Here is a 20,258-nt window from a genome sequence, read left to right as displayed (position 1 = left end):
ACCCAGTTTCTAACTGTCCTTCTTCCTTCTCTGCAGAGCTCGGCGCAGGCGGTCTCAGGCAGAGGTTACTCCGTAAGTCTCCCGCTCTCCCACTGTCTGCTCCCCACATGCCCCTCGGGACCCCCGACTGTGCTGAACGTTGCCTCCAGGCTGGAAGTGGGGTTTGTACAGGGGTGGGGATGGGGCCAAAAGTGGGCCAATTCAGAGGGACCGTCACTCCCTCCCAGGGTCCTGCCCTGCAGCCCTGGCCTGCGAGGAGTGGGGGGTGGGGCAGGACACTCCACCTCTGCGGCCGGTGGGGCAGCGCTTGGTGTCGGGGGCCCCAGGCATGGAGCAGCGCCCCCCTGCGCTGACACCCTCTCCCCCGTCCATGCTCAGCCCAGGCCAGGGAGGCTGCACTGGGGCATGAGCCCCCTAGCTGTCGTCAGGGGTCTGGTAGGGGGAGGTCCAGGGGAAGGAAGGGGCAGGCCTGTGGCGGCTGATACTCCAGCTATGGCAGGGGCTACCCTCCCTGTCCCCCAGCCCCCTCCTCATATCCTCACGACTTTATTTCATTTCTCCTTAAGTATCAGGAGGAACGTTAATGACACCATAAACCCCAGAGCTCCATAAAGGCCGTTTCTGCAGATTTACAGCCATTTTGGCTCACTGGAGGGCAGGGGCCCAGGCTCCGCCTGCCTCATCCCCACAGCCCCTGATTTACTGCCAGTGCCCAAGTGCCAGGGTGTGACAGGCTGGCTCTCTAAATCACAGCGGCTTTTTATAGGATGTGTAATTAACCCATTAATTCCCCGGTGGTGGGGACAGCCATGGATCCCTGGCCCTTCCCTCCCCCAGCTCCCCAGCCCCCAGGGGCTGCCTTCTGCCTCCAACCTGGCCAGCCGTAGCGTCTACGAGTCGTTGACCGGGGGCGCTGCACACTTCTGGGTGGTGGTCCCAGGTGCCACCTGAGGGGAGTTCCCTGGGGAGGGCTCTGCCCTCCTTGGGCGGCCTTGGTGCTCTCAGCTGTTGTCACAGTCATGGTTGGCGGCCCCAGGCTGCTCCTGCCTCCCACAGACCTGGGCAGGCCGACCATGCCTACGGCCCCTGGGAGTTGACCATGTTGGCAAAGCGGCGTTCGGGCCAGGGCCTGGGCCAGGACCTGGCTCCAGGCGGGAACAGAGCAGGCAGACCTGCGCTGTCGGAGGCGACTGACAGTGACGCGCTGGGTGGTACAAATCGGGACTGCGGAAAGCTGGGACAGTGATGGGGACAGTGGGGGGCCAGAAGGCCCACCAGCACGCACCAGTCCCAGTGGGTCCAGGAGTCCTGAGGGGCTGGGCTTGGGGATGCCCTGTGCCGAGTCATGGCTGAGAGACCCAGGGCCGCTGGGATCTCCCTTGGATGGCCCCTCTGATTCCACATCCCCACACGTCATTCATGGTCTTCTCCCCAGAACGTTGCTTTGAACGTTGCCTGGCGAAGACCCTGTGATTGACACGCCAGCTGCTTGCAGCTTAACCCCCCACAACCGCTGCACAGGAGTGACAGATGGCGTCAGGCAGGGCCCAGCCTGCTGCTGAGCCATGGGGGTCCCTGAACTGTCTGCAGACAGTCTGCAGGTGTGTCAGCTGGGCCCTGCTGCGTGCCGGCTGGCGCCGCAAGGGCATGTGGTCGACCTGGCCCTGGTAGTCCTCTGGTCCCCTTGGTGTGATGGCAGGTGGGGCTGCCCCGGGGCTGGAGGAGTGGGAACGGGGCCCAGAGGACCCTTGCCCAGCAGGTGGAGGCTCCGGGCTGGGGCCAGAGGGATAGGGCTTGGGGGCCAGCTGGGCCGAGCTCAGGGCAGCTGCACTCCAGCCTCCAGATACGGACCTCTCCGTGGGGCCCTCAAACTGGAGGGTGCACACTCAGGTGGGGCTGCTTCCATGTGGCTCTCAGCGGAAGGGGAGGGTGTGGGGTGCTTCCTTGTGTGTTGGCATGTGTGTTACATGCACGTGCCAGTGAGGTGGTGTCTCTGTGTGGCCGTGGTGGGGCTGCAGACCTGCACCCAGAAGGGTTGCATGTTTCTCTCTGGCCGTCAGTGTGAGTCGGGGTCTTGTCCTCTTGTGTATCTGTCTGGGGATGCCTGGATGTGTCTGTGGCTGTGGCAAATGTGTGTTTATGTGCTGGTGAGTGCGTCCATGCCACACGTGTGTGTCTGCATGTAAGTGTCCATCTAGGAGCCTGTGTCTGGGCGTGGCACGGTGCATCTGTGACTCTGCAGTATGTGTGTGTGTGTGTGTGTGTGTGTGTGATTTCTGGCCACATGACACTGCCTGTAGGTGTGTGCGTTGGCCCCTGTGCCCCTTACCACCTATGCGTGCCTACAGTTGGGGTCTCAGGCCCAAAGGGGTCATGCTAGGCCTCGCTTCTCCCGGACAGCACCCCCCACGCCTGTGCTAAGTGATGTGGGACGTCTGTCATCTGACCTGGTTTATAGACCGTACTTAAAGGGGGTTAATTTGCCAAGGTTTATCCCCAGCAAATCCCCAATTATTGCTCATCCTCCCCCACTTCTGTCCCGAAAGCTCAGTGCGGCCTCCCAGCACGCCATCAGATGTTCATTAGTGCCATCAAATTAGTTAGGAAGTCATTTTCTTCATTTGGCAGGCTTGTGACCAAGGACGTGTGGATTCCTGTCCCCTGCGGCAGGGGACTTGGGAGTTTTCGCTACTAAAAAGCAATGAGGATCTAGGTGCCTACTGAGGCAGAGAGGCCCGCCCTGCCCCAGTGTGTGGAGTGTTCTGGAAGGGGGCCTGTGCCCACCGCAGGCACCCCTGTCAGGAGGGGCCTCTGCTCGGGGCCGTACTCTGAGCTGAGATTCAGGGCCGGGTGGGCCACTGACTCCAGACACGCCCCAGCGCCCCCTCAGCCCTCTCCCACCCAGCACCAGCCTCCACAGGCCCCTGGTCACCGTGGGCAGGAAGATCGGGCCTTCCCTCCGTCTTACCGCGCCCTGAGCCCACAGCATTGGCGCCCACTTGGCCGCAGGCCTTCAAGTGCCTCTCCCACCCCACCGCTTGTTGGCTCACCTTTCCCATCCCTTGGGGACAGCGCTCGCCCGCACATCAGGGCACATTTCGTAGTCCCTCCTCCCCTCAGCAGCATCTACTGAGCGTCCCCTGCACCCGTCAGCAGTGCTGGGAAGGGGCCAACCAGCCAGCTTCCCGGCCCCGGGGCTCCTGATCTAGGGGAGAAGGTGCTGAACAAAGCAGCTAAGTGTGGTCCCCAGGGAGGTGGTGAGTGCTGTGGAGGGACGGGACGGGGAGGGGTAGGCAAGGGGTGGCCCGAAGCCTCCCAGCCTCGCCCGGACACAGGGAGCAGCTGTGCAAAGACCCTGCGGCGGGAAGGCCTGGGTGAGGCTCCGACTCTGGTTCCCAGCAGAGCAGTGGTGGGTTGGGAGGAAGCAGCAAGTGCCTGCACCCCAGGCCAGCAGCCTGGAGGCGGAGGTGTGCCTGTGAGAGAGCGGCCTCCAGACTAGGTGCGGAAGGGCACAGGCCGCCCACGGCCCACCTGGACCGGCAGGGCCCACCTGCCAAACCTGCCAGGGCAGCCCCTCCCCCGTCGCACACAAGGCATAATTAGCTGATTGGCTTGATTGCTTTCAGGGGATTTCTGTTAATCACCCATCACCAACCGTGGCACCTCCTCTGGGTCTCGGGGGCCTCCACACCCCAGGCCCCTGGCCCAGGTGGGTGTCCTCAGATGCCATGCAGCCCAGCTGGTGCCCCATGGAGGAAGGCTGCTGCGGCCTGTGGCTTGCCCCTGGCTGGGCCCTTCGCTCAGAGCCGGGCGGCAGGGCACAGTTACAACTAACAGCCGGCAGGGCCCCGACAGAGCGGGCCCAAGGCTGGCACTGTGTCGGTCCTTCAGTTGCTGAGAAAGTCTCGCAGGGCAGGCGGGGCGCAGGAACGCACTGCAGGAAATACCGCAACATCTGGGGCCTCCAGAGAGTCCAAGGCCAAGGCTGGGGTCAGGGAAGTCTCCTTTACTCCCCTGCCTGGGGCTTGCTCCCAGCGGGTGGCAGGTGACAGTCCGAGAGCGGGAGCCGGGAGTGGGCGCCAGGAGCAGGTGGGAGCAGTGCCGTGGCTTCGTAAGCCCCCGGTCACCTGGGGTGGGGGGGTGCTGTGGACAGCAGATGTCTGCCGAGCACCAGAGCCCCGCCGCGGACCAGGCTCTGCCTGGGTGCAGCAACAGGCCAGGCCAGCCTGCTCAGGGCCGCGTCCCATCCGCCCAGCATGCGCGATCCCCAGTCCGTGCAGCCCATGTGTGCCCGTGAATGTGCACCCCTTCCTCCTGGAAGGGTCATCGGGCTTCATGCTCAGGTTTCTCCCCAGGGACACACTCTGGCAGGAGGGGCGCAGCCCTGCCTTCTGGGAACCCCAGGTGTGGGCTCGGGAGGGCAGAGCAGGTGGCCCCCGGGGGATGGGGTGCCGAGCTCTGGGTACCCAGATGGTTTCCGTGTGGGCCAGGGACAGTCGTGGTTAGAAATGAGATAATTGCTGGGGAACTCAGCTCTAGGAAGCATCAGACAGCAGAAGGGCGGGTGGGCTGGCAGAGTTGCCTGGGGCCCCTGAGCCGTCCTGAGGCCTGCCTGCCCCACCACACTCACCCTGGGGGCAGCACAGGCCCCCCCCCCCCAGACGGCAGAGCCCTCTGCTGCCCTGGCCGGTGTGGGCCTCTGCTGACCCGCACAGTGTGCGGCTCTGTAGCGCAGGCTCCGCCTTTACGAGGCAGGTTTATGACATCCATTACCCTGCTCCTTGGGCCACTTCCGAGCAGCCATAATTTGTACAAAAGCAATAAAAACCCGTCAGCCTCTCCCTGGAGTCGGGGGAGCTGCATTCTCCTTCCACCTTTAAGCACAAGACAGTCCTTAAGCCGGCGGCTGGGAAGTGGCCACTGCTCAGGGGTCAGCAGAGACGGCGGGTGTGCGGTGGGCAGTGTCCTTACTTGTGATGCAACCCCAGCCCAGGCCTGGCCTGCCTGTCAGGGGATCCACCTGTCCTCCCATTCTTCTGTCCAGCCAGCCTTCCCTCAGCTCACCTCTCAGGGTCCCTGGGGTGCAGCTATAGCCCACATTTGAGCAGTTGGAGAACATGGAAGTCCTTCCCTGTGGGTTGGTAGAGAGCCCCTGTGTCCCCCCGGCCCTGTCTTCAGCGTGTGTCCTGGATAGCCGGTGGGTAGGGAGTGGCCAGCTCCATCCTTGAGCTGGTGGTGAGGGACTTGGAACGTGGCACGTGGATACATCCATGGTTGTTATTCCCAGGGAAGCAGACCTGATGTGGAGATTGACAGGGGTAAGGCTTGATTTTGTGGTCTGCGCCCTTAGGAGGAGGGGCGGGAGGGGAGATTGCCCAGGGCAGCTGGACCGTTCATCGTGGTCCTGGGTCAGTGGATGGGGCACCAGGAGGGGTGTGGCCTTGGGGGCCTCTGCTCCCGAGCTTCCTGTGGGCAGGCGCTGCAGGGGCCACTCCACAGCTGGTTCTTCCTAAAGGGCGTCTCGGCGCTGCATCAGGGGACCCTCAGATAGAGCAGGGACTGAACAAGTGGTAAGAGGAGCAGGTGACCTGCACAGTGCTGTAAATGTCAGCAGTGCCGGCAGAGGGGTGCTGGGTGTGGGGGCGCTGCCGACGGTGGGGTGCGGAGTATGGGGGAGGGTACTAGACTTCGAGGGCTGCTGTCGGGGGAGGGGTTCCGGTATGGGGGAAGGAGCGCTCAAGGATTCTGGATTTTATTGGCATGAGCCGTTCCGAGTGGAGCGGCGTGTGTCTGACCACTCTCCTGGCCTGGGCAGTCGCATGGACGCATTGCTGTGTCTGGCCAGCCTCTGCAGGCAGCTGAGTCCCTCACTCTGCTGCCCCACATGGAGGTCAGCCCGGCCAGGGTGGGTGTGCACCAGGCAGGCCAGGGCAGCCCAGGGAACAAGGGATGGGCATCTTGGAGGGTCCTGGGGACCCACCCTCCTGGCCAGGAAACATCCCACCCCCACCCCTCTGTCCTGCCAGATGCTGGAGGGGAGGAGGCACCCTGTGCTCCCTGGGAGTTCCCATCCCAGCATCTTGGCCCTGAGCTTGTGTGTACTGGGGTGGGGAGGCCATCCAAGAGCCCCCATGGGTCACAGTCAAGCTGGGATGTCACAGATCTGGACAGCTGCTTGCCCCTAGGGCTTTGGGCATTGAAGAGTTAGTGCTTGACCCAGCAGGATGGCTTGGCCCTCCAGCTCAGTCAATACTCTGGCTCCTGGTTCTGCTGTATCAGGAACACTGCCAGAGCTGCCTGCAAAGGTCACATGTGGCCTCAGGTGCTGAGCAGGGGAGGGGCAGGGATGGCAGTGCCAGAGGCCACTAGCCCCCGCCTGCCTGGGGGCTGCACCGCAGTCCAAGGTTCTGCAAAGCCCTGCCAGGGATGAGGGGCCGACTGGGCAGGGCCCAGCAGGGTCTCAGGTTGGGAGAGGAGGAGGGGGAGGGGGAGCTGCCACCAGGCTGGGTGCCACCCGGTGCCTCAATCTTCTCATCTGTGAGAAGGTGGAGCCGCGGTACCCGCCGCAGAGGGCTGTGGGCAGAATAAACGGGCCTGCCAGGCACCTGCTGTTACTGCCAGCTCCCTCGCTCTGCACTGTGGGGCGGGTCGCTGTCACCCGCCACGTGTCTGCCTGTGGCATCACTGAGGGCTGTGGCCTCTACGCCGCCCGTCCTGGGGCCCTGCTCCACTGGGCTGCAGCAGAGCAAGTCTCGGCGTCCCTACCCTGGTTGGGGGACAGTGGCAGAAAGCAGATACGTCAGCGGCAGGTACTTCCAGACCACGCTGGCTGCTGTGGTGGCATCTGGTGGCAACCGTGGCGGGGGGTCAGGTCAGCACCCCAGGAAGAACAGCAGGAAAGTCAGGCTGAGGGCAGATGCAAGGTGGGGTGCAGGTGCGCCAGGGCCCCAGGGGAGGAAGGGAGGGCCCTCCGGCTCACGGCCTCAGCAGGGCTTGTCCCAGCCGCCCGAGCACACCGGGCCCTTTGGCGCTCCTCAGTGAGTCGCCCCTTGGGAGCTATGGGGAGTGGTTAGCAAGGGGGACTGGATGCTGGGAGGTGCTCTGCTCCAGCTTGGGGCCTGGAGCCCCAGGCTGGGTTTTCCGGGCCCCAGGGCAGGGTGATGTGGGTGTGTCCCCCCGTGCTGTCATCAAGCAAGGGTTGGCTTTAGTGGCAGGAGAGCATTCGCTCATGAAAAACCCTCCAGTCTCTGTGGCATTTTGCAACCGTCTTTAAACCTTCCCCACTCCCATTATTTTATTTCAAACTGGCAGCAACCTGGTGAAGAGGCACCAGCCACTGAGAGGCAGAAGCTGGGGTGCACACGGCAGCCCCCTGACCAGAGAACATCCCCACCCAGCACATGCGGGGTGCAGCCTTCTGTGGACCCCAGGTTTGCGCCCCCTGGTCACTTTGCAGGGACTGCCAGGGAAGCCACTCCAGATGCCCTCTGGGGCCCCTGCCCTGCAAGCCCCTCTGGCTCCATGCGGAGCCCCTGGCTTCCACACAGGGTCCCATTCCTCCCCTGCTCTCCACGTGGAAGTCTCCAGACACTCTAGACTCCACTGGCACCCCAGAGCTGTCTTGTCACACCCCACTGCTCTGTGAGCTCATCTCTGGGGGCTCTCCTGCCCGCCATGGTGTGGCCGGGCTGCAGGCCACAGGCGCTCACCTGGCTCCTGGGAGGGAATGGGCTCAGCCTCTCCAGGACAGCTTAAGGCCCTACATGGGGGCCTCCCAGTGGTGCAGTGGGATGGCTCGGGGCTCCTAGTGGGCAAAGAAGCCATGGGGCTGGCTTGGGTGCGGTCCTCCCCTGGGGACCTCTCCAGAGGGTGGCCTGCGGGGAAGGGAGTGTGACGCCAAGCCTTGGACGGCATTGTCACTCTCAAGTGTCCTCTGGGCTGGGACCACACATGGTATGGACTCTGGGGGGGCTTGTGGGGGCCACCACAGCCCCCTCACCTCTGCCGGGCCCTCCCCAGCCTCCTCCCTCTCCCCTCCAGACAGGGGACAGCTTCTGCCCCTGGACCCCTCTTCCCACCCATCTTGGCCTGCAGGCAGCACCTGGGGCAACTGCAGAGGGGTAGGGGTGGCGGGCCCACTCCCCTCCTGGCCCCTGCGGTCCCTCTAGTGGGGGCTCACCATGGCTTCCGGCCCCTGCTAGCCCCCAGGGCTTCCTCGCCCCTTACATCACCTGGGTGGCTAATTCCCTGCTGCTAGTTGAGGTCCCCAAGTGGGTCTGCCTTTCTGCCTGGACCCTGATCACAAGTTGGTCAGCCGCAGGCAGGCCCCAACCCCTCAGATTAGCCCAGAGCAATGAGGCCCCCCAGAGGCCTTGACCTCCCTCACACCTTCAGGCATTGTGAGCCAAAGGCCTCACCATCCTGTCCCTGGAAGCTGACACAGATGTTCTGGACAAGCCTGCAGGAACCCTCAAGGCAGCAGCCAGATGTGCCAGGAGCCACAGCTGGAGGGGTGGTCAGTCCGGGGAGCAGGTGGATGACAGACTGGGCTGCTGGGAAGCTGAAATTCAGTGCTGTGGAACAGGCGGGGCTTCTGGGACACAGGAGGCTGGGAATTAATGTTAACACTGTTCTGGTGAAGACTTTCTGTGTTGATAAATAATTCATAAGGCAGTTAGCGCTCCGAGTCTGACAACACGAGAATATATTAATACAGTCGACTCCACGAAAGGTCAGCCGCACGCGGCGGGCGGGGCCGGGGCCGCCTTTTATGCGTTCTCTGACACGGGCTCGTTCGTCATTCCAGCCCAGCAAGGGCTGCGCCTGGAGAGCCGCTCATGAGGGAAAGTGGGAGCAGGGCGGCGTGACACGTAGTCCGCGGGGCAGAGGGAGAGGGGGCCTGAGGTGAGGCCCCCGAGACCGGAGCAGAGGGTCCCCTGCCCCTGCAGCTTGCGTGGGGCCGGGGATGGGCGGGGAGAGTCGCACAGGGACCCCCAGCACTGCTGGCCATCCCCAGGCGTTGGTGGTTCCCTCACTGTGGTCCAGGTGCCGCTCCAGGCCCCAAGGTCAGAGGATTCAAGAAAACCCAGAAGTCCCTGCTCTGGTGGGGGCCACGGAGGGAGGGGCAGATGGGAAAGAGAAGTCAGAGGTGTGGTGTGTCAGCAGAGTGCACGGAGCCAATGAAGCCGGAAGGGGAGAGGGTGTGGCGGGGCGCCAGTGTAGGTCTGGAGGAGCAGCCTGGCCTCTTGGGGTACCTGGGGGACGGGCTCTCCTCAGGGGACCAGCATGAAAGGGCCCCGCCCATTGTGTGAGTGTGTGTGTGCAGGCCAGCGTGCATGTGTGGCTGGCAGGCGTGGGGGGGTGGTGCCAGGTCAGCTGGTGGCCCTTGGGGCCTGTGGAGGTTTGGGGACATCACGTTTGCCCCAGGAGTGAGACGCTTTTGGCTGCTGCTGTCACCAGGAGCTGCCAGCGGGGACAGATGAGGCACCGAGCGGGGGATGGGAGGTGGAGGGATAGATAGGTTGGGCCCCTCTGGGGGCAGAGTATTTGCTCACAGGACAGGCGGAGGCTTCCGGGGACTCAGGGAGGGCTCCCTGGAAGGACGGGGCTGCGCCAGCTGCAGCAGGAGATGGCAGCCTGGTGGAGGTGCCCTCCGTGCCTGTGGTCACAGCATCCTGCATCACCCCTCAGGGTGGGGGCCACATGGCCCCAGCACAGAACTAGAAAGCAGAGAGTGCGCCTCGATGAAGCAGAGGGGAAGAGAGAAGTCATCTAGGGAAAATGAGTCCGTTCCGAATGGGAGCGGCGAGCCTGGGTCCGCCGGCCGCCGGGCGAGTCCCAGCGTGGCTCCGCGAAGCCGGGGCCTCGGGGTCTCCCAGCGCACCCTCGTCTGGAAAAGCACCCGCAGAGCGATGCCCCAGTTGTTGATGGCCTTGGTAACCGGAGAAAATGAAAAGTCATTTTGTGTTTTTCATAGCCGTTAGGGTCAAGGCTCTGGAGATACCAGGCAGGTTTTCATCTTCGTGAACTTCATCTCCCGGAACATTCCAGAATCGTGTGAGGTGCTGAGCAGTGCTGTGGGGACAGCCCGCAGCACAGGCAGTGCCCCCACTCTGCGCTCCCAGAGCTCCTTAAGACCCCGGGTGGGGCAGTTCACAGGTCAGTGGTCAGAGCTCATGTCATCATCCGTCCACTCGCTCATTCATTCATTCATTCGTGCATCCATGCCCACGCCGTACTGCAGGAATGAGATCTTTGTTCTCAGGGAAACTGGGTTCAGTGGAATGAGACTGATGATACACAAACTAGCAGCTAATTGAAGCCGGTTGCAGAGCAAGGGCAGGACTGTGAATCGGCGCTCTGTGGGGTGCTGCTTGACCAGAGCCCTGGGAAGAGCGAAGAGGCCAGATTGGCAGGGATGTGGGGGCTAGGCAGCAGGCAGGTCGCACAGGCCAGGCATGGGAAGGACCAGAATTCTGTTCCAGGTCCTCCTGAGACTGGCAAGTTAGGAGGGTGGCTTTTTCTGGGCTGGCCTCCCTTCTGACCAGGCACTGACTCCACCACAGACTCTCCCCACTGAGGACAGGCCAGGCACTGACCACTCGTAAGCTGCGGTGTCCACAGCGACAGCTCAGACTTGAGGCCCAGGGTGGTGCCAGGCTGCCCTCAAGCCCTGCACCATGTCACTTTGCATTCCCCCAGAGTGCTCTCAGCCAAGTCTGAAAATGCAGGAGGAGGCCCTGAGGCACCCCCTGGTCCCCCAGGGCCCTGAGAAATCCACCGCCCAGCCACAGGACTGTTTCTTCTCAGCTGGGTGTGGTGGCCTCTGTGCCCTACCCCCCAGACCACTGCCTAGACCACAGGCCACCCTGAGCTCCCCACAGGGCCAAGGGTGGGAAGGGGCTGTGCACTCTGGCCCTCCCGGCCGGGAGGGGCCGTGGGGCATGCACACAAGTGGCGTGGGGGAAGCACCTGGCCAGGGCGGGTTTTGTCCCCACCTGTAACAGATGGCGGCCCTCCCTCCCACATGCACCTGCGTGGTCCCAGCTGCGCATCTCTGCTCAGTGGGTCTCACTCACCATCAGCTCCCAGAAGCAGCCTGCTCTCGGGCTATTAGGATGCAGTCACTTAATTGCTCGTTAATTGGGTAATTAGTGCTTTGTTTTGCTTTAAAGCCTAAACACTCATAAAAAGTGAATTAGCTGAGTAAACAAGAATGGAATTTTTCAGGATCCGCCCTTCGTTATCCTGCATAAGTAATCAGGCCTGACTGTGACTTCCTGGGCCGAGGTGGCCAAGGGTCCTTTGAGAGGCAGTGCTGAGACCTAGGTCCAGTCTCAGCCACCACGAGGGAGCCACTGGTGTGGGGCCCTGACCAAATGGGCCAGGCTAAGACTGTGGGCTCCCTGAGCCCAGCCACTCAGCCTCAGCACTCACCTCTGTGAGCAGGTGGGCCTGGGGGGAACGAGTGACGTGTGTAGACGTGACCCCAGTGAACAAACACAGTGTCAGCCCCATGCCCTGTGGTTTTCTGGGCCTCTGCCACCAGCAGGATGTCAGAGAGACTCCCCTCCCCTCCCCTCCCCTGCCCCCACTCCTGCCAGCCCCACGGTCCCAGGACTGCCGCCCAGCAGAGCCCAGACCCCAGCACAGTTGACCAGGGCACAGGGCCCGCTGGGGTCTAGACCCAGCTCCCAGCCCCTGCTCACTGGCCACGTGGCCATGAGCAAGTCCCTTTACCCTTTGAGCCTCTGCTTTCTCCTCTGTGAAATGGACTTACACACTGTGAGGGCTGGCGGCCACAGGTCCCACCTGGAGCAGCGCCTGCCAGGTATATTGCCCAGCGCTTCAGACCCAGTCACCCGATGATCCCACAGCCTCCCCATTCCACAGTCGAGACAACTGGTGATCCCCAGGGGAGGGCCAGTGGCCTCCCTGCCCCCAGGTCTACCCCTGATGGGGAGGGGAAGCCCAGCCAAAAGCTTTATTTACATGATTGAGGTGAGGATACAAGGGTGAAAAATGGCCTTTCCACCTACTCCAGACAGTGAAGGAACAGCAGTGCCTTCTCCCAGGCTGCTCCCGCCGGCTGGGGCTCATAGCCTTATTTGGCTCCACATTTTAGCTGAATCACTTAATTGGCATGTGTTCGACATCGCAAAGGAGCGTTTGCAGCAGAAACGAAGGGGACACCTCAAGCCTTTCCTAGTGAAGGATGGATTTCTGCCCGGGTGGGGTCACTCTGCTCCCTCGGTGGAGCCGCCCCTCCCTTCCCCCAGTTCTTCCAGGGCGACTCCGACACGCAGAATGTTAAAGAAGCCGGTGTGCGGGGCCACGGCAGGGCGGGAGCCTGAGCACAGACACGGACTGACCGCATAATCGGTGCTCCTGGGCCACACACGTGGGGCCACGTGGCCCCATGGCAGGAGGATGCCCAGTCTCGGCACATGCATGCGCACGGCACATGTGAGCCATGAGGACATACCCAGCGAGCGCTGCCGCCCACACCAAGGACTGGTGCCAGGCAGTTCCCAGGTGTCCCAGGCACGCCTCTGGCCACGTGGGTGCAGCCCAGGATTGGGTTCAGCACTGACTGCCCAGCAGCTCAGACCTTCCTCACCCCAACGCCCAGGTGGGCTGAACAACGTCCTGTCACCTTCTGCTCACACCCAGGCCACAGATCCTGCCAACTTTTTTCAGTTTGTGCTGTTCTGGTCTTTGCAGGTGACAGTGCCCACTGGGAGCGTGTCCCAGGCTGGGAAGGAGGGGCAGACCCTCCTTTGCCTCCGGCAGCTCTATAAGCAGCTCATGCACTACAGCTGGGGCAGGAGCCCAGCCCGCCTCCTGAGCGCCAGGCCGTGCGCCACCCCTCAGCCCTCTCTGACCCCTGGATCGAGGCAAGGCCGCCTGAGTGAGAAGCTGGAGGACAGAAGCAGGGCAGGGGGTGGCTTCATGCCTTCCCCCAGCCACCTTCCTCAAGGGCAGCCCTTCACCTCTGTCCATTGCACAGTGGAGGCTCCGAAGTGATCAGGAGGGTCCCACTCTGTCCCCACAGGTGTCTCAGGGCCAGGTCTGGATGCTGGAACATCTGATGGGAGCAGAGGCTCAGCAGCAGGTCTCCTTGCCGATGAATTTTTCATGCCTTTGTTTGAGAACTGGGAGATGGACAGCCTCTCCCAGCTCTGCTGTGAAGTGGTCGTCAACGCTCACACAAAGAGAAGAAAAGGCTTGTTTCTATTGCTGCCGAATGACCATGCTGACTTGTGTCCCCAGTCATGGAGGGTGATGAGCGACCTTCACCTCAAGCAAGCTGTTGCCCAGGTTTCTGGAAGAGACTTAGTGATGGAGTCCAAGCTCTCCAGACCTGTGCAGGTGCCCCTAGGGGAGCAGGCACTGTCAGGAGAGGAGGTGTCTGTGCCCAGGCACCATGGAGGACTCAGATGCCTCCAAGTGCTAGCCAGGCAGTATGAAGGAAGGGGCTGGGCCAGGTTGCGGTGATGTTGATGATGAAGGTGGTGGTGGTGATGATGGTGAAGATGATGATGAAGGTGGTGGTGGTGATGATAGTGAAGATGATGATGGTGGTGGTGGTGATGATGATGGTGAAGATGGTGATGATGAAGGTAGTGGTGGTGATGATGGTGAAGATGATGGTGGTGGTGGTGGTGATGATAGTGAAGACGGTGATGATGAAGGTGGTGATGATAGTGAAGATGGTGATGATGAAGGTAGTGGTGGTGATGATGGTGAAGATGATGGTGGTGGTGGTGGTGATGATGAAGGTAATGGTGATGATGGTGAAGATGGTGATGAAGGTAGTGGTGGTGATGATGGTGGTGGCGGTGGTGATGATGGTGAAGATGGTGATGATGAAGGTGGCGGTGGTGATGATGGTGAAGATGGTGATGATGAAGGTGGCGGTGGTGATGATGGTGAAGATGGTGATGATGAAGGTGGCGGTGGTGATGATGGTGAAGATGGTGATGATGGTGAAGATGGTGATGATGAAGGTGGCGGTGGTGATGATGGTGAAGATGGTGATGATGAAGGTGGCGGTGGTGATGATGGTGAAGATGGTGATGATGAAGGTGGCGGTGGTGATGATGGTGAAGATGGTGATGATGAAGGTAGTGGTGGTGATGATGGTGAAGATGGTGATGATGAAGGTGGCGGTGGTGATGATGGTGAAGATGGTGATGATGAAGGTAGTGGTGGTGATGATGGTGAAGATGGTGATGGTGGTGGTGGTGGTGATGATGGTGAAGATGGTGAAGATGACAATAACAGTGGCTCACATGCATGGAGCCCTGACTCCCAACCAGCTGCTGTTCTGAGCAGTCCACATATCCTGACTAGTTTTACTCCAAGCCCATGCCAGTGTGGAGGCATCATCCCGTCTCTGCGGATGAGGAAACTGAGGCTCAGACAGATGAAACGAGCTGCCAATGTCACCCTATGTGGGGGAAGCAGGAAGGGACCCTGTAACCAGGCTCCAGAGCCCACTGTGTGGCTGTGTTCCCAGCACGTGACAAAGACCAGCACTCGGGCCTGGACATCAGGAGAGGCAGGGATGGGCTGCAGCAGAGCCCACAGGGAGTGCTGCTCAGCAGTGGGCAGCGTGGCTCCTCATTCTCAGTAATCCACAGGGTTTCATGAGAAATCTCCAGATTTGTAAATGTTGGCAGATAACTTATTTTGTTTTTACTTAGGCCAAACTAAGCCCATCAGCAGCCCCATCCAGCTTATGGCTTCTCAAGCTGTCTCAGGGCCTTGTCCACCCATGGATGGGGAGCAAGGACGGCCACCAATTGAGCCTGGGAGGTACCATGTGATCTGCAGTGGCCTGAGGCATGAAGGAGCTGAGCTTCAGTGCTTTGGGATGTGGAGCCCCAAGCTCACATCTGCCTCTGACCTAGCTGAGTTTAGGGCTCCCAGATGGGTTCCTCGCTCTAGCCGCCCCAAGCCATAGGAGTGCGTGCCCAACACAGCCCCTGGGCAGGAGGGAAGAACTGAGCCCACTGGTGTAAGGCAGTGCCTCTCCCAGCCAATCATTCCAGTCACCCAGGCCCCAGGCAGTCAGGCAGGTGATGCCGAAGACTGCACTCAGGACTGTAACCCTCTGGGCTGACTGAAGGATGGGCAGAGAGGACGGCCCTGGGCGAGTGGGCCTACTGATACATTGTTTGCTGGCTAGGCCAGGCTGGGAGGAGCTTGTAGGCCAGGAGAGGGATGAGATTTGAACTTGGGGCAAGCAGGGAAGGAAAGGGTTGAAGTTGGGGTCTCATTAGGGCCAAGGAGGGCTCAGCTTTTGGGCATCAGCTATCAGGGTTTTGGACAAGAGCTGGCACTTCCAGGGCTGAGAGATACCTCCCTAAAACTCTCAGATTTGGGCATTCAACCATTCCAAAGGGGAACCCCTCATGCTTTGCCTTGTTGGAAAACAGTAATAATTATATTGAGTGGTGGTGATGGTGGTAGTGATGATGATGGTGATGGTGGTGTTGATGATGGTGATTGTGGTGATGATGGTGGTGATGGTGATGATGATGGTGGTGATGGTGGTGATTGATGGTGGTGATGGTGATGATGGTGGTAACGGTGGTGATGATGATGATGGTGGTAATGGTGGTGATGATGATGGTGGTAATGGTGATGGTGATTGTGGTGATTGATGGTGGTGATGGTGGTGATGATGGTGATGATGATTGTGGTGATTGATGGTGGTGATGGTGGTGGTGATGGTGGTGGTGATGATGGTGGTAATGGTGGTGATGATGATGGTGGTGGTGATAGTGCTGGTAATGATGACGGTAATGATGATGGTTATGGTGGTAATGGTGATGATGATGGTGGTGATTGTGGTGATTAATGGTGGTGATGGTGGTGGTGATGATGATGATAATGGTGGTGGTGACAGTGGTGATGATGATGGTGGTGATGATGCTGATGATGGTGGTGGTGATGATGGTGGCGGTGCTGGTGATGAACATAGCATAGGGTGCATATCGTGATGACTATATGCCCAGCACTGTGCTAGTGCTTTGCACGTATTCACTCATATAAGCTGCACAACAACCCAGTAGGTGGGTTGTTGGCTCTGTTTTACAGAAGCATACCTGAGGCACAGAGAGATCATGAGACCTGCCCAAGGCTGCACAGTGTGGGTGGTAACCTAGCTTCAGAGCAGGCATTTGCTCCAGAGCCATGTCTTGGCCTCCCCACCATACCCAGCACATCCCTTGGGGCCCAGGGTCTGTCCCCCGCCCTGTGGGCTCCCCGCCTGGACTCCCACCCCTATCAGGGTGATGCTCTCCAGGGCTGCCCAGCCTGACCTCGTGAAGGTCGCCTCACTCAGGCAGCTCCCGCAAGACAGATGTGGCTCTTTTTCCCTCCTTCTCCTGATTAATTGCCTCATTCAATTCCGACTCTATTGCAGTTAAACATTAATTCAGTAGGACTTAATAACATGAATTCATTTACGAAGCAGCCTGGGCTGAAACGGTGAGCTGTTTGGTTAATTATAGGCTCCGTGCGCTTGCTGGCAAACACCCTCCCCCATCCTCCACGTCGAATCACTCAGCTCTCACCCGTAGTACTGTCGGAGAACGCTGGAAGAGATGTGAAACCCAGCCTGGGGTGGAGGGGACCAGGCCTGGGGGTGTGCCCTGAGGGACAGGTGTGCCACACACGAGGCTGGACCTCCCTCCCCTGATAGTTTGATGGGACTGCGCTCAGTGACTAATTGAGCATGAAGAGGCCCGATCGGGGGTCCCTGGTATCTCCTGGCCCCTCAGCTATGTTGGTATCAGCTGCAGGGTCAGAGGGGTTGTTGCCCCCAATAGCCCTCCTCCTCCAGGACCCCCTCCCCACAGGCCACAACCCCCTGGTTCCCACCCTCCTCTCCTGGCACAGAGACCGTCCTGAAGTGCCAGTCACGCGGCTCCAACAGCAAAGCTCAGTCCAGACTTCCTGTGCCATGAAGCTTTGTGTGTCCTGGCATGTTCTGGCCGCTCACCTTCCCAGCCTCATCTCCCGCTCTCCCCTTGTCGCCTTCCTGCTCTGCCTCCCGAGATTCAGCCACCCGGCTAGAGGCTGAGGGGCGGTCTGGCCTCTGACCTTGGGTACAGGGCCAGGAGGCGGCCCACAGCCCCTTCTGCCATTTATGGAGGGACACTAACCCCGGAGGCCTCGGGCCAGCCTTGCGGGCTGCAGTGCAAGGTTGGGGGGCGAAGGGTCCCTGGGGGTGCTGGAACAGGAAGGCTGTCGGCCTCAGGAAGACCCCCTCAAGTGCCCATCCCCAGCTGCAGTGAATGGCTGAGGAAGCATGAGGCAGGTCGGCAGTGAACCCGTCCTCGAAGAGCCACACCCCCACCCTAGGGCGGCAGGGTGTGTGGGTGGGGGGGTCCCATCGCCTGAGTGCATCTGGTTGAGGACACCCCAGAAGCAGCCCGTGTCTGACTGGGGTCCGCCCCCTCCTCTGCGTCCTGGGGAGGTTTATTCTCAGCAGTGTGATCCACTTGGCACAAATGTGTCACCGTCGCAGTTGCTGGGAAGGGCTGCTTTCTCCTGTATGTTCTTTTCAGGCGGAGATCGCTGTGGTTTCTAGAGCAGTCTTTCTTTTTAAAGCTCCGCTTGCTGGAAATGGAAAACAAAGACTCGTTTACACGAGCATCACCATCTTCCCTTAACCAGCTGCGCTCACACGTGGAGTGGTTTCTACTGGGGTGTCTACAGGGGCGGAGGGGTCAGGTGCAGGGTGGCCCCCACCACAGAAGGCAGCACCTGGGGCCACAGGCCTGTCCTGACCACTTGTCTTCCCCAGGGTCCCAGCCCGCACTGCCCCTCGCCCTCCCCGCGTCCCCTTCCGTCTCCCACACTCCTGCCTTCTCACCCCTCGGTATGGCCCCGGCACCGGCCTGCGCTGACTCACCCCCTCTCTCTCTCCCCCTCCCCTCTGCAGTGCGACAGCGAGAGTGACGCGGATGACAAGGTAAGCCCTCCCTGCTTCCCTGCCCCCTCCTGCTGACCTTGACCCAGCAAGGCAGGCCCTGAGGACCAGGCAGAAAGGCGGTGGTTCTCCTGTGGGGTGTGCAGGGACCATGTGCCCTCCCCAGGTGGTGGAGGCTCGGCCTCACCTGGCTGAGGCCCAGATGCGCTGCCTGGCCTCCCTGGGACCACAGGACTGGACCCCAGCTCCCAGCCCTGTCAGCACCCATCTTGGTCCAGGGTTCCCTGGGATGAGGGCACCAAGGGCAGGGCGGGAGCCGTGCTCCGTTGAGGGCAAACGCAGCCCCCAGCATTTCCAGGCTGGGGGCCATTAACATCACCCCAAAACAGAGACTTCTGCTAACAGCAGCAGTGACTAGCTAACTCCGGGTTTAGGCAGCAGGCATGGTAGCACAGGAGTAACCCAGGGGCCTTCCTGCCGTGTGGGCTTCCTCTGCCCTCCTATCCGCGGCTCCTGCCTTGGCCCTTGGGGTTCGGGAGTCCTTGGTTCTGGTCGTCTTCCGGGCCGCTCATGTGCCGGGGGTGGGTCGGGGGAGGCCACCCAGAGCTCCCGGCCCAGCAGCTGTGTGTGGGGCACCTACTGCGTGTCCAGTGGGTGCAAGTGCCCGGGCACTCATTTGTCTGCTTGTCCCGAAGCCCTGTGGGGTAGATATTGTTGCTTCCTGCCCTAGACACAAGAGAGGGTAAGGAACCTGCCTGAGGTCACACAGCTGGGACCCAGCCGGCAGGGTGCGGGGTCCTCAGTGAACAAGCAAGCAGTCCACCTGAAGAGTCTCAGGTGGTGAGGCTGGCAGGAGATGGTGGCACCAGTGTGCTGCACAAGTGTCCAGGCAGTGGGGACAATGACACGAGAGACTTCGTGGGAGGCGGACACATGGGCCAGCTGGACACTGACTGGTGTCTAGGCAGACTTTTGTGAAGTGGAGTGCAGCTCTGTCGGGAGGTCTGTGCGGTGTCTGGTTCTCGGTTTCCACTTCCCTGGTGGGTCCTGGCCTGCCTGCGTCGGCAGGAGCTGTGAACGGACGATGGCCAGCCCCTCTGGTGTGGGCTTCATGCTCGAGCGCAGCCCAGCTGACAAATACACGAGCAAGTGTGGGAAGGAGTCGAAGGCTGCCTGGCGGGGCGAGCTGGGTCAGGGCGGCCTGCAGAGGATGCCTGGAGTCCGGGTGAGCAGCCTCCCGGCAGCGCACTGGTCTGGGCCGGGCAAGCAGGCCAGGAGCAAGTGTTTTATCCCAGGAGCCGGGGGCGGGGGGAGGAGGGGACCGGGGTCACGTGGTGGATGGAGGAGGAGCAGGCGTGGACAGGTGAGGTCTGAGGACGTGCCGTCCACAGTGAGTTGGCCCAGAAGCCCTGTGAGGGGTTGTTGCCATGCTCTGGACTGTCCAGGGAAGGTGGCCAGAGGGCAGGGCGACTGGGAGGTGTCTGTGGGCCCGGGTGCCCTCCCCTCAGCCATCCCACACATGGACAGGGCATCAGGGACTGAGGGATGTGCTGGGCACTGGGTCAGCTGCCATGTTTCCACAGACACCGTCACTCCTGGGGTCTTTAATGAATCAGATCACAGCACCTGGGGAACGCCCACTGCCTTCAGCACCTTCTTTCATTTAAAACCAGTTTGTAGGAAACGCTCTCTGAAGCCAAGGGCTGCTCTGAGGGAGGGTATGGGAACGGGGCTTCTGAGGCCCTGAGCTGCTGACTGCTCCGTCCAGGGCCCCTGTGGCCTGGCCCCTCCGTCAGTGCTGGTCCTGGCGTGTTTCTCCCTCCACCCCTGGGCCCACCCCTCCTCTAGGAGCAGGGACCCTGGGAATGGAGACCAGGGGGGTTGGAAGGGCCCAGCTCCACACAGCAGCTCTGACCACGCACACTGAGAATGAGCGGTCACTGCTGCACACGGCCATCAATATCGGGCACTGAGGCCGGCGGGCTGTGACCAAGGGCTGGTGGGAGGCCGTGGCTTTGGCCTCCTCCACACTCCTGTCTGCCCAGGAGCTGTGGGCAGTCCTGAGCTTTACTTGAGGGCCTGCCTGGCCCGGCCTGGCTGAGGAATGTTGGGGAGAGCTGGTGTCATCAGCAGGGGGCCGGGGGAAAGTTCACTCTGCAGTGGTCTGGGGTGGGGTCTGGAACTTGTGGTTCTTGTCTTTCTGGAGATTCCCTGTGCAGCCTGAAGTGGTTTCAGGAAGGCCAGGGTCTGAGTTCTGGAACCTTCTGCTGGGAGAAACTGGCTGGGTTCTGTGTGGGGCTGACTTCTCTGC

The 20,258-nt window shown here is 61.0% G+C and overlaps 1 protein-coding gene across 7 annotated transcripts in view; it reads left to right on the top strand.

Annotated features, from left to right (window-relative positions):
- The window catches only part of FBRSL1 (fibrosin like 1), an 81,382-nt gene that overhangs the window by 33,832 nt on the left and 27,292 nt on the right, over positions 1 to 20,258 (top strand). For 6 of the 7 annotated variants that reach the window (XM_032471940.1, XM_032471942.1, XM_032471939.1 and 3 more), the window contains exons 4-5: positions 37 to 72; positions 17,960 to 17,989. In XM_032471940.1, the coding sequence (XP_032327831.1) occupies positions 37 to 72; positions 17,960 to 17,989 (66 nt within the window). The remainder of the gene's footprint in view (positions 1 to 36; positions 73 to 17,959; positions 17,990 to 20,258) is intronic. The other variant, XM_032471941.1, reaches the window with a different exon arrangement.

Source organism: Camelus ferus, chromosome 32, assembly GCF_009834535.1.
Source record: "Camelus ferus isolate YT-003-E chromosome 32, BCGSAC_Cfer_1.0, whole genome shotgun sequence".
Classification (NCBI taxonomy): Eukaryota; Metazoa; Chordata; class Mammalia; order Artiodactyla; family Camelidae; genus Camelus; species Camelus ferus.
This window is presented reverse-complemented; position numbering and strand designations above follow the sequence as displayed.